General features: G+C 39.7%; 1 protein-coding gene across 1 annotated transcript; it reads left to right on the top strand.

The window, feature by feature from the left end:
• The first annotated feature begins 323 nt into the window (after positions 1-323).
• Positions 324-11,581, top strand: npy8br (neuropeptide Y receptor Y8b). Its single transcript, XM_088335499.1, has 2 exons — positions 324-561; positions 8,851-11,581. Exon 2 carries the CDS (start codon positions 8,951-8,953, stop codon positions 10,049-10,051), a length of 1,101 nt encoding a protein of 366 aa, XP_088191625.1. The 5' UTR covers positions 324-561; positions 8,851-8,950; the 3' UTR covers positions 10,052-11,581.
• The last annotated feature ends 1,578 nt before the right edge of the window (positions 11,582-13,159 follow it).

The raw sequence follows: 13,159 nt of genomic DNA, 5'->3' as shown, positions 1-13,159 counted from the left end.
CCACATTTGCAACTAGCGCCAATCTTGACTCTGTTCCTATTGAAACGCTACAGATAAGATTTGCAAGAGTGTCATTTTGTTTCAGAGCCATATATGTACTCATGAAAAGAGCCACATCTGGCTCGTGAGCCATTGATTCCCGATCCCTGACTTGGGAGAATTTTCATGACCATGAAAGTATATTAACAAGGGCTGGTCTTTGGAAGAAAAAAAAACATTTCTGAAATGTAAATTTCTTCAGATTGGCGAAGCACGCAGCGTGTGCACATATCTAATCATTCAATGTCCCTACTGGCTCCTCTTGTGTGCGTGCGCATGGCTGCGCGTGCATTGCGCGAGTGTGCGCCACGGAGGAATTGATTATGTAACATGTTCCCAATCACATCTTCGTCTGCGCGCGAGGATGCGAGTGAGGTCGCTTTAAGGAAGATCTGTGATGCCATCACTCTCAAACAGCAGGACGTCCTCTTTTTTACCTTTTTTTCCTCCCACATCTCCACTAACTCTGTCATTGTACCTCACCTGGCACCAAGAAAAGACAATGCGGGAGGCTCCATCTCGGTAAGGATCTATAGACACAGTATAACTAGGTATACTTATATTTTAAATGAAAAGCCCTGTTTTTTAACTTAAAAGACAGTTTCAACTGGATAGCATATTTTTGATTGTCCTGCCGTACCTTACGTGATGTTTTGATCAAAGTGGTGCGCTTCGGGGCTTCCCGTGTACGGGACAGGCGCTTGGGGGGGGGGGGGAACAACCCGAGAACTCTCCTCTACCTGCCCGATAAAACGTCCTCATTCGCGCATGAACTTTCGCACAGACGCAGCAAAAAACTGGACCGCTAAAACAGACCAGCAGAAGGGATGGTGGGCAGCATGTGCACTCAGATTGTCACTTTCACACTTTTTCACCCTGTCATCCTTTTCTTCCGCCGCTGCTGTTTCCAATGAATGCGTGAGCAACTCCAGACTGGTCCTTGCTTTTGTTTTTGTCAGGGGCGATTTTAGGTGTAGACCTTTGGTGTGGAGTGTCTGGCTGGTTAAAAACCTTTTTTTCACTTTCAGTGGTATAACATGTAAAATTCAATTTTGAGAATAATTAATAATAACATTAAATTTAATTAATATTTTGCCAGTAGTTTTATTTCAAAAGGCCCCTTCTATCAATAGAATGTTCGTTTAAGGCCTTTATATTACCGTATTTTCACAACCATAGGGCGCACCATGTTAAAAGGCGCAATCTCCGTAGCCGATTCTATTTCTGTATTCAACACATACACGGGTCACACCGCAGGATAGGGCATGGGTGCCCTCTGCTGCGGCTGCCTCACAACAACACAGACAAGCATAAAAGTGTGTGTATGTAAAAACACAGCAGGAGCAAACCAGAGTTTGTTTGCAGTTTATTTAAGTATTGATTACCAAATAGAACACACAGATAAAAATGTGTTTGTTTGTTTTCCAGCTTCCTCCACTTGCAAACCATCAATTTATTAGTCTTCAATTCTCTTGCGGCTGCACAGTTTCCATGTTCTTCCACAGAGCGCAGAAATCAGAACACCAAGGCAGACAAAAACACGGAAATCATTCAATGGAGGGAAAGTGAGGATTTTCACTTAATTAATATTTGGGGGACTCTGTTCAGCCTCCAGTAGCACATAATGAGAGAGAGAGAGAGAGAGAGAGAGAGAGAGAGAGAGAGAGAGAGAGAGAGAGAGAGAGAGAGAGAGAGAGAGAGAGAGAGAGAGAGAGAGAGAGGGAGAGAGAGAGAGAGAGAGAGAGAGAGAGAGAGAGAGAGAGACTGAGACTGAGACTGAGACTGAGAGGGAGGATCGTGACAAGTCCAGAGTATTTTTCAATACCGGTTTATTTCATTCCAATATCATAAACTATACAAGCTATTATTCGCAGTGATTATTTTTGTGAAATCCAAATTTGGCAAATAATACTTTACATTTGAATGATGTTGTTTTCTTGTGGGGATTCTGGTTAAAATTATAAAATCTGAATTTCCACTATATGCTGTGTATTTCAGCTTATCCATATCTCACACATAAAGTTAATTGACTGCTTATACAGTAAATAGCAGGAATAGTAATATTCATTTATATACCTTTATTTATATATCAAATATATCCATGGTACAGTGTTGATGTTTTTTTAGTTTTTCTTTGCTTCATATAGGTTTAAGACCATTCAGTGTTGTTACCATGTGTCAACTGTGGGCTTGTGGAGCCCTTCAAGAGTCTTCAGTGATTTAGGGCAACACAAATACATATGGATTGACGATATCGTATCAGGATATCGCAAGTGTCATGTTTTGCTCCCACATTTAGCAAAATCTGTCCTCTGTCATTTTATCGTGCCTCTGCCCAATGTTCCGTCGAAGCTGCGCACGTGCCCAGACCTACTCAGAGCACAAGAAAATCTATCTGGCACCTTAAAATCCAGATTTTAAATTGCAAAATCAATTCACTTGCAAATTTGGCTAGAATTACTGTGCATGTGGATAAAAACAACGCGGGTCCCCTCTGTGGTGTGTTTTAAACGCATACAGTATTTTGAAATCAATGTCAGCATGAGATTGAGTAAAGGAAAGTAAGCGTGCATGTGAGCTGGACCTTAAGGCCCGGTCACACAGCCTTTCACGGGCGTATCGAAGCTGAATCACGGCCAGAAATTTCTGCCCGTGAAGCAGACGCTGTTGGGCGCTTTTGAGATCGCGATACAGACGAGATACAGCCGTGCTTTACACGCGGTAAGAAATTCACACGCGGTTGGCCGCGCGAAAAAGTTTTGCGCTGCTCAAAACTTTAGACCATGGGTAACCGCGGGCGGCACAGCGATGCAGCCGCGGTTACCAGCGATAAGGACGCGGAACAGTCGCCGGAAGGACGCGAAACAGTCGCCGGCCAATTTTTCACATTTTCCACCTCGGGCAACCACGGGCAAAAAAAAGTCGCAAAATTTTACCCGCGATACAGACGCAAAAGGCTGTGTGACCGGGCCTTTACATGCAAGAAAAGATGTGTAGGTGGACTAAAGTGGTGGCAGGGGCCAATGGAGAAAATCGTCACTGCTGACGGTCATGACTTTCAGTGAGATTTTTCCATTTAAAAGGGTTAAACATGTTATTTTTGCTTGATCTTGTTGTTAAAACAGCTTGACATTGTTCGCTTCAGTTGTGTTGTCAAATGTCAAAGGAGTCTCACCGGTCACATTGGCGACTCAACAAGATAAATATTCTAATTTTCTTGGGTTGTTGGCTGCTGAAAAATGTTTTGTTATATTTAAATAACTTACAAATACATCAATCATTTTTTGCCATCACTACTCCCTCTTAAAAGTCTGATTGATTTCTGCTAGGGATTGTGCAACTAACTAAACAAATCCGCAAAATGTTAGGATTATGTAACAAAATATGTTTAAAGGTACATTACGTGATTTTTGACCACTAGATGCCACTGTATTGTCGAATATGAACAAAAAACAGTTTAAATCAGCACAGCGTAGCACCAAGATGGCAGTGACCACTAGTATGGATTTTGCTATGCAAAATAAATACAGATTTCTCAAGCTAAGAATATTTATAAAAATGAACATTGGTATGATAGATAATGTATTTTTGCCTATTATTAAAAGCAGTGTTTTTCAACCAGTGTGCCGGGGCACACTAGTGTGCCGTAAGACCTTGTCTAGTGTGCCGCTGGAATTTGCCCAATTTTATCTTTCCGAAAAACCAGGCCATTATTCAGTATTTTTGCTATCTTCAGACGAGGAACTATAATAGTCATCCATATCAGTAGGTGGCAGTAAATTTTTATATACTTTTTATATACTAATATCTGCTCATGAGGTAAAACAGTACATTTAACAACCTGGTTTGTTTAACAAAGATTGCACTGTAAAAAATAAAAACATAAATAAAGCACATAATTCTTTTTTATTTTCAGTATTATTTTCTTCTTTTCTATACTAATTACCTGATTATGAGTTAGTACCGTGAAATATTTACATAACTTCATTTTCAAACATTTTCGACGGACAGTGTGCCTCGAACTTTTTTATGAATAAAAGTGTACCTTGGTTCGAAAAGAGTTGAAAAACACTGATTTAAATCAATGTTTTTTTTACTGAATGAAAGTTTTTTGTACCGCTTGGAGGCACTGAATACGACACACTCTCGCTTTAAAAATGGAGATCTCATATAAAAGTTTACACCAGCTCGGTGGCCTTGGGGATATGGCGCCAGCCCCGAGACTGGGAGTTTGTGGTATAAGCCTCGGCCGAGTCATACCTAAGACTTAAACATTGGTACCCGTTGCCTTCCTGCTTGGCATTCAGCATTAGGGGTTGGAATTGGGGGGTTTGGTCACCTAATGACTCCCAACACCTCAGTTGGGTTGAGCGAGAGGGCTGGGAATCCCCTCCTCTGAATCAATCTCCCAAAAAGAGTCAGAAATTACTTTAGCCACCTCCCACTAGGGGGATATGGCTGTGGTATATATATATATATATATATATATATAGATAGATAGATAGATAGATACTTTGTTCATCCCCGAAGGGAAATTCACATTATATATATATATATATATATATATATATATATATATATATATATATATATATATATATATATATATATATATATATATATATATATATATATATATATAAAATATAAAAGTGGTTGTAAAAACAACCAATTTGTAAGCAGTGCAACCTCTTCAATATTACATTAGTCATTTCATTAAAATTTAAAATATTAACTTGTGTTGCCGAGAAGCCAGCAGAATGTAACTTGATTTGATCTCAGATTTTGGTCATATTTTCTTTGTTGCCACACTTGGGATTGAAGTTTCTCACGGTTGTTCCAAGTGATGCTAACTGACTTTGTGTGAACGCTTAGACCCGTGGAAGATTAAAGGAGACGTTGCCTCTGCCTCCTTATCGTCTTCATTTTATCCAATTTTTGTGTTCACGCCGCCTCCTGTTCCTGCTTCCCTGTGTTTGAGTCCACCTCACCCAGAGCGGCATTAGCTCAGGAGGTAGAGCGCTCGTCTTGGGATCAAGAGGTTGCAGGTTTGATTCCCTCATGCCCCCGATTAGCAGGTGGTTGCCTTGGCCGGTGCTGCTATCAGTTAGTGTGTAAAAGGGAAAAGTGTGAAGCACATTGTGAAGCGTTTGGGAGGTCTTCATTGACTTGAAAAGCGCTTTATAAACACAGACCATTTCTATTTACCTCCTGAAGTGACAGCATTTAGGATATATTTAGTCTTTGTTAACATATATTATTCGAAATCAAAGTCATGATGACTCACCGGAATCATGGAGATCCTTTAATAGAACAAATTATAATTATAATCCTTAAAAAAGGCAATAGCACATATTCTTTGCAGGGATTTTTATCTAGTTACATCCAGCACCCAAACTGCTTATCACCAAGGTCGTGGGGCCTATGCCAGCTGACATTGAGCGGTCGAACGAGTACACCCTGAAATGGTTGCGAGCCAAGTGCAGGACACACAGTGACGAACAACATTTCACACTCACAATCACACTTAGACAATTTAGAAAAAAACGGAGTATGCTGACAACCCCCACGCAAGCACGAGGAAAACATGTAAACTCTCCAATCCACAGAAGTAGGCAATCAAACCCCAGACTTCTCGTGTTGACATGAAACATGCTGTTTTAGGTTCTTTTATGGGTACACGTATTTTGTGCGTGCTGATTTTAGCCCATTCCTTCTACATGAAGACCTTGTTCACTTCTCTTTGTTGATTTGAATTGGAGCGATTCTTTTTTTTACTGATTGGCATTAAGAGCTACCAGTTTGATATACAGTTCTAAAAGATGACAACTTATCTTGTTATTACTATGTTGTTACTATATTATTACTAGATTGTAATCATTAGAAGTTGATTTAGAATAGGGGTGGACAACTACTAAAACATGCTAGTTAGAAATAACAATGACCCTGGTGAGCTATTTTCAGATCCTGTCCACTGGCTACTCAAGTGTTGTAAGGAAGCTACCTCATTCCTCAAGGCACCACATCTAAGATCCTCAGTTCTGTGTGTGAGGTGCACTGCAGCAACAAGGCAAAATCACCGCACCAAAATGACTTTTTCCAGGGTGGTGTGACTTGGCACAACCCACTAGCGTAACAACCCCAAAGATTATCGGATTGTTAAGACTTGTTTTCATAATAAAGGACAAGATAGGCTTAAATATGATGAAAAAAGCTAGATGATTTCCCTCAAAACGTTAAACAGAATACACAAATGCTAACAGTGCAGCGTCATAAATACTTCACTGCCTTAAAATGGTTTTACAGTTTGAAATAACACTGAAATACACGGGAAATAACATTAGAAGATTCAAAAATATACAAAAAAATATAAAATACAAAACAATGTTAACCTTTTCTATGCTCAACAAATTTCATGTCAACAACACAGAATCCTCTCAAAAATGCATATTGACCATTCATAAAAGAAAAGAGTCCTCTCGGAGGGAACGAGCTGATAATTGGTGGAAAGCCGGATCCCTTTGTTCACTTGCAAAAAAGGCAATGCCATTGGGTAATAGGTAATATAGACACGAACGACACCGGTCGATTTTCACTGCATCCGCATATGTGAACAGCACCGGTGGCTCAGACTCGTGACTCAGCCGTCATTTGCCTTTTATTTCAGCGCATTAGTCAATACAGTACCCGTTATTGCTATCTTACTATATGGAAGTTGTTATTTTGAATGGTGACATAATCCGAAAAGACATGACGCAAACAACTCGGAGGAGATTGGGAAACCGCTTTATTCAAAGTAATGCACTGCTTTTAACCGTCCGCAACAGTAATGGCATTGTAACAGCAGAAAAAAGGTAGATTGTCCCATTACTCAAACAAAAAAAAAACGGTGATAAGTAATAGTTATTCCCAACACTGGTTATTCCATGCTGGGAACAAAAAATGTTGTTTAATTATAAATGCATTTCCTCTCAATACATTGAGCCCAGACAATTGTAAAAACCATGGTCAAAATTAAATAGGTACAATTTGATTGTCTCTTTCTACATCACATACAGTATATCAAACTCAGGGACTCTTGGACCAAATGTGGCCTGCCCCACTTTATGTGGTTTGCGAGACAATGCCAAGAAAAGCACATAAGAAACAAGGACATGCAGTTTTACATATGTCCACTGGATGTCACCAAAACTAAGCGGCACTCGAAAACACAAAATATACCTGTATTTGCTAACTACCGTTAATCAACCAGAGAACATTTAGGAAATCAATCATGATGTTATATTACTTTAAAAAAGGTATTAAAGGAATACAAAAAAAAATTGAAAAAAATAATAGCACCTGGGTGTTTTCAGAAAAGTTTAAGGAAGCTTTAGCACCTTTCTATAAAATATATGAAATCGAACACCAAAGTTCCTTTATTCAGGTAGTTTCATTAAAAGATAAAAGTAAAATGCAAATTGAATTAAAAATCATTTAAATCTATGTTTGCATGTTCTTTATGTCACTTTCCGGTCTGTATGAGTTTCCCTGAGTTATAAAGATTGTAGCAGTTGCACAGTTGATGAACACTACAGTAGATTAATTCTTAATGAAGGGAAAACAAGATTAAGGTAAAAACCCTCAATAATCGTTTTATAATCAAACCGTACATCTTAAATCATAAATTCATTGTGGTTCTCTGAAAAGAAGCCCAGCGCTCCAGCTAAGGCACACTTTTTATGCTATTCATTTTAAAAATCGGCCCCCGTTAGAATGTTTTACACTGTGGCTCCAGGCCAAATGAATTTGGCACCTCTGATCTACATAATCTGCATTCTAATACATTTTCATTTAATAACTAAATAAACATTTATTCTAACACTTAATTTGCTTTCAACATTGATGAATTAATACAGTTGTTTTAGACATCCAGTCTGGATAATATTATTGGCTTTGTTTCTAATCACTGCAGACAAAACAGCATCATAATAGCAGAGATAGCTGTGGGCAAATTATGTCCCACCCGTCTACAGTTATCAGTGTTAAGAGCGCTCTAAACTTAAGATAAAAAATCTGCTATTTGGGGTACATATTATTTTGTTTCAAGCCACACTTTTTTGCAGGAGTTAGTTGTGGAAAAAAAGACTGAACAAGCACTGAAACAAATATGTACCCTCACACACCAGCACACACACTGTTTTGTGAGCTTCTTTTGTTTGTGAAATAGACCGTTTGCCAGGCAGACATTTTGGTGTAAAAGTCAGAAGAGAAGGCGCTGGTCCAATTTGCAAAGCACTCATTAACATGAGGATATGTTTATTTACTTCTTCCGTTTCATAGCAGTGAAAGAGTTGAGCCAAACAAAGACGTTCAAATGGCTTTGCAATTCCACTCTGCATTTGACAAACCATTCAAATAATCAGCTGTTGAGTGAGGAGAAAAAGGCCAGAAGTTGATGATATCGATGCCCATATGGAAGGCTGATCCCCTCAGACCTCCAAACTGAGCGTATTATCCCACTCACAAAGATTGAAGCGCAGAGACAGGATGATTGTCTCAGAGCAGTCATTATCTCCATCATTACGGTGGAAATCACATGCTATTTTGGAGATGCCATAAAGTCTCGAGCCGCACAGTTCACTGGAGGTTGCTCTCCTGCAGGGGCAAGATGGCAATGAAGACAAATCTGCCGAATGAGTGACATTCCTCGCGCATGCAAATGAAATCAGGCTATTCTGAAACATTCCTTGTCAGCAGGGTGCATGATATTTTAATATTTCCGGAGAAGATTACCGTTTAATGACAAGAACTTTTCTTATTTCCTGGCAGAAAATGAAGCCGGCGTTGCAGAGAAAAACAGCAAAAGACTCTACAGACTGCCAACGTTTTTCATAGATTAATCACGAAAGATTTGACCCAACATCCCATCATGGAGCCACAGCCCAACAGCAACTTCAACCAGGCCTTGTGGAAGGAGATCCCATGGGATTTCACAGAAGACTGCTCGCTCTCACTGAGCGGCACCACCTTCCTCATCGTGGCATACAGCGCTGTCCTGGCAGTGGGACTGGTGGGCAACTCTTGCCTTGTGTTCGTGATCGCCAAGAACAAAGAGATGCGCAACGTCACCAACATCCTCATTGCCAATCTGTCTTTCTCCGACATCCTGATGTGCATTGTGTGCCTGCCGGTCACCATCATCTACACATTAATGGATCGCTGGATTCTGGGAGAAACCCTGTGCAAGCTCACGCCGTTCATCCAATGCGTTTCTGTCACCGTGTCCGTCTTCTCTCTCGTCCTCATCGCCATGGAGCGCTACCAGCTGATCGTCCACCCAACCGGAATGAAGCCCACGGCGAGGCAATCCTACTTGGCGGTGGCCATCACCTGGATCACGGCCTGTTTGATATCAGTGCCTTTCATAGAGTACAGCATCCTTGCATTGCCTTTCCAGAACCTCACTGCCCCTTTCCCCGTCAACGATCAACTCATTTGTATGGAGCACTGGCCTTCGGTTAGAGCACGGCAGGCCTATACGACGTCTCTGCTGGTATTCCAGTACTTCCTACCGCTCTCACTCATCCTGGTGTGCTACCTTCACATCTATCTGCGACTGCGGAGGAGGAAGGACATGGTGGATCGTGGCAGGAACACGGTGCAGAAGAATAAAGGCGCCACAAGGATCAACATTGTGCTAACCTCTATTGTAGTGGCCTTCGCACTCTCCTGGCTCCCACTCAACATCTTCAATACGGTGTTCGACTGGAATCACGAGGCCATCCCGTCCTGCGGTCACGACTTCATCTTCTCCTTCTGCCATCTCGTCGCAATGGCCTCCACCTGCATCAACCCGGTCATCTATGGGTTCCTCAACAACAACTTTCAGAAGCAGCTCAAGTCCACCTTGTTGCACTGCCGGTGCTGGGCTGCGACGGAGCGCTACGAGAGTGTGCCACTGTCCACTGTTAGTACGGAGGTCACCAAGGGGTCGGTCCTGAGCAATGGCTCCAACAGCATCAATACTTAAAGAAAAGCAGTAAAACCAGCCATGTCCTTATATCCTGCAATTTATTTTTTCAGACGTTTTTTTGCCAATAGAAGAGCATGGTTGACATTTACAATGAACTTGCCGATAGCCTTCCGGAGGGACGTAATGTAGTGACTGGTGCCCTCTGAGTTGTTTTGTTTTTGATTAAAAGGAAGTGACAAAATGACAGGACAAAGGTTGGGAAGGCATGCAGTAATAAAGGCTGGCTACAGGACACACTTTACATAGAACTTTGTGCATTTGCACTCTGTACAGAGCTATGGGACCATAAAATATTTATTACAGCCGTCTGCAAAAAAGATTAATTTGTAGCTGTTTTTTTTTCATGGAGATGTCATTGTATTTAATTTAATATTTGGAGCTGGCTTTGTAGCCTGTGATTTTGAGTATTGGAAACTTTAAATGACGGAACAAAGACAAGCGGGTGCATGGCTCACAGTATTGATGACCAATAGAAGATGGGGTATACCGAAATAAGTTAGACAAGAAACATCTTCTGATTCTAAGCATTTCACAATAATGTGTAGGTATTGAACAATTATATATTACCTATTACGCATTGGCATAGCCTTTTTCCGAAAATAAAAAAGTGGCCTGGCCAATCAGTTTAGTCCTGAGCAGATTATAGGTGTTCTGTTGGGGAAAAAAAACATGCCCATCCCAGGAAGGCAACCAACAACGTTCTGCCCTGGACTTGTGTTGCATTCAAAGACCGGACACGCAATTGTAACTTTAGAATATCTCCTCCAAAAACGTTGGCGTCTGGATGTTTGTTTATCCAGTTTTCTTCCAGATAGTTGAAATCTAGGTACTTCTTTAGATTAAAGTTTTTCAAAGACCTTTACTATCCCTATCACAAGCATGGCTGCAAAATGTAATTTAAAGCGAAGGGTTGTACCCGGTTTTACACAGTTGTTGTGGAAATGGGAATGGGTGCTCGTTGGAGTTCAAGAATGTGCTCGAATTCTGACAAGGAATTGAGGCAAAACACCACATTGAACTTTTCGAATGGGGAATTGGTGTTTTCAAATGATGAAAAGCACCCAAAAGTTGATTAAAGTTATGTTTCCTTTAAGGCTATTTATAAACTTGCCTATCGCACAGTATAAGGGAAAAAACATTTGTGCCTGTGGGTATTTATGTGCATTATTGTATGTGTTTATTTTTACCTAACCCCATAAAGAGTCCATAAACCTCCCAAGCTAAGACATCTCATTTCGTCCACTAAGCTGTTTGCAGTATATTGTTTGCAGATGGGTAACGGTTTGCTAACATGTTGTGTCATGCAACAATATATCAAGTGGGGAAAAAAAGGCAGCCAGGCAGTCAGGCCGAGGTATGATTCCTAAGCTGTATATAAGCTAATCTCACATGAATGTATGGCTTGTAAAATATATAACTCTTTCAGTTTATTGTGTGGTAGGCAATATGAGAATAAACAATTTGTAGCATAGCAGGAAAAAAATTGCTCATTTTGGTACGTGGCTTGAATTAAAACATTTACCATTATCTTGAGTTATGTCATCATTTCGAAAAAGTCAATACCATAATATTAAAGTATATGTCAGTTGAGCTCTTTCCTCCTGAGTGAATTGTTTTTCAGTGTCACCTAAAATCGATTACAGCTTCTAATGGCTAATTGGTCTTCCACTAAAGGCAATACCAGCCTCGACTAAGTATCTTCCGCCTTCCCCTGAGATTTGGCCATAGCCATTGACATCAATCTTTTTGTCAGCACTATGTAGAGTTAGGATACACTGCTAAATAAAACCTTTTTTTAACCGAGGTCATATCAAGTTTGTCTCTTTGCAAATTCTCAGATCACACCCTATTTTAAATGCAGGAAAAAGGGTTGCTTTCTGTGCCTGCAATGCTAAATAATGTGGGGAAGAAGACAATTATACCCAACTCATAGCTCAGTGGGAATTGAGCTAAATATTCATGCTGTGGGAACACATAAATACAAACTCATGAGCCACTATATTGAGTACATTTGCACAACCTGTCAAAAGAAAAAACACATGAAATGTACTTCCACTAAGAGTTGTTATCATGGAAAACAAGTCAAGTCGTGTTTATTTGTATAGCTCTTAATCACAGAGTCTCAAAGGGCTGACAAAGTTTGAATACAAAAATTGAGCAGTTCCAGAAATATTAGGTGCCCACTAATGGGCTAACATGAAAAAGTTCCAGAAAATACTAGTATATAAACCAATCTTTTTATTAAAAAATGGATAAAAAAAATCAAATCCATCTGTACTTGACACCAAAGATGTTGCATTTATGGTGTCCGACACTGTAGAAAGTCAGGAAATCTTGATTAACTTCTCCTTTTTTGTTGCCCCTAAGCCACTTATTAAATAGGTCAGGTTTAGATGGTTGATATCCCAAGTAGACAATTAATAAGAATTGTTAAAATTATTTAACAAAATTTACGGGACACCTTGTAATATTTGATGATAATTCCGATTACAGTAGTCCTACTTCGTAGATTTTCATCGTGCATTATGTTCTGCATTTTGATTGGTTAAACAGTCACCGCGCCCCTATTAAACCTGCGTGTCAATAACATTGCGTCGTACACGTAAAAAACATCATGTACACGCAAATCTTTTTCAATATCCAGTTTCTTTGAACGTTATATTGTCAACAAAATTCTCTGAAGCCACAAAATCACCAAAAGACTTAGGAAGATGCTTTCTATTGCTGACAAAGTTGGACTTCTCCACTTGCTAATGGCAAGAAAAAATATTTTTACTGCACATTTTTGTTTTCTGTATAAAGTCCACATGATGGCGACAAAATATCCTCAAATGTAAATAAGTGTTGTACTGATATCCTTTCCACCTAATTCCGGAATCAGTAATGCAATAAAGCAGCATAATTATTTAAATCATAATTTGGCAGTACATAAGTTATCTATTAATAAAAGTTTATGAAGTACAGTACTTTTATTTCATATCTGTCTGTAATGTTTTATTTACGTTAAATGTCTGATGCGTCGTTTTAAGTGTCCTTAAAAAAAGTAGAAAAGTAGAGTATTTTCTCTATTAAGTATTGTACTTGTTAACAAAGCGAGGGTCCTTT

The sequence above is a fragment of the Urocampus carinirostris genome, chromosome 5 (assembly GCF_059441175.1).
Source record: "Urocampus carinirostris isolate Australia breed hairy pipefish chromosome 5, RoL_Ucar_1.0, whole genome shotgun sequence".
Taxonomy (NCBI): domain Eukaryota; kingdom Metazoa; phylum Chordata; class Actinopteri; order Syngnathiformes; family Syngnathidae; genus Urocampus; species Urocampus carinirostris.
Note: the sequence above shows the minus strand (reverse complement) of the source record. Positions and strands in the feature narration are given on the sequence as shown.

What these genes read in the sequence shown, in the direction of transcription:
- npy8br (XM_088335499.1), top strand. Translation starts at nt 8,951, where the DNA reads ATGGAGCCACAGCCCAACAGCAACTTCAACCAGGCCTTGTGGAAGGAG.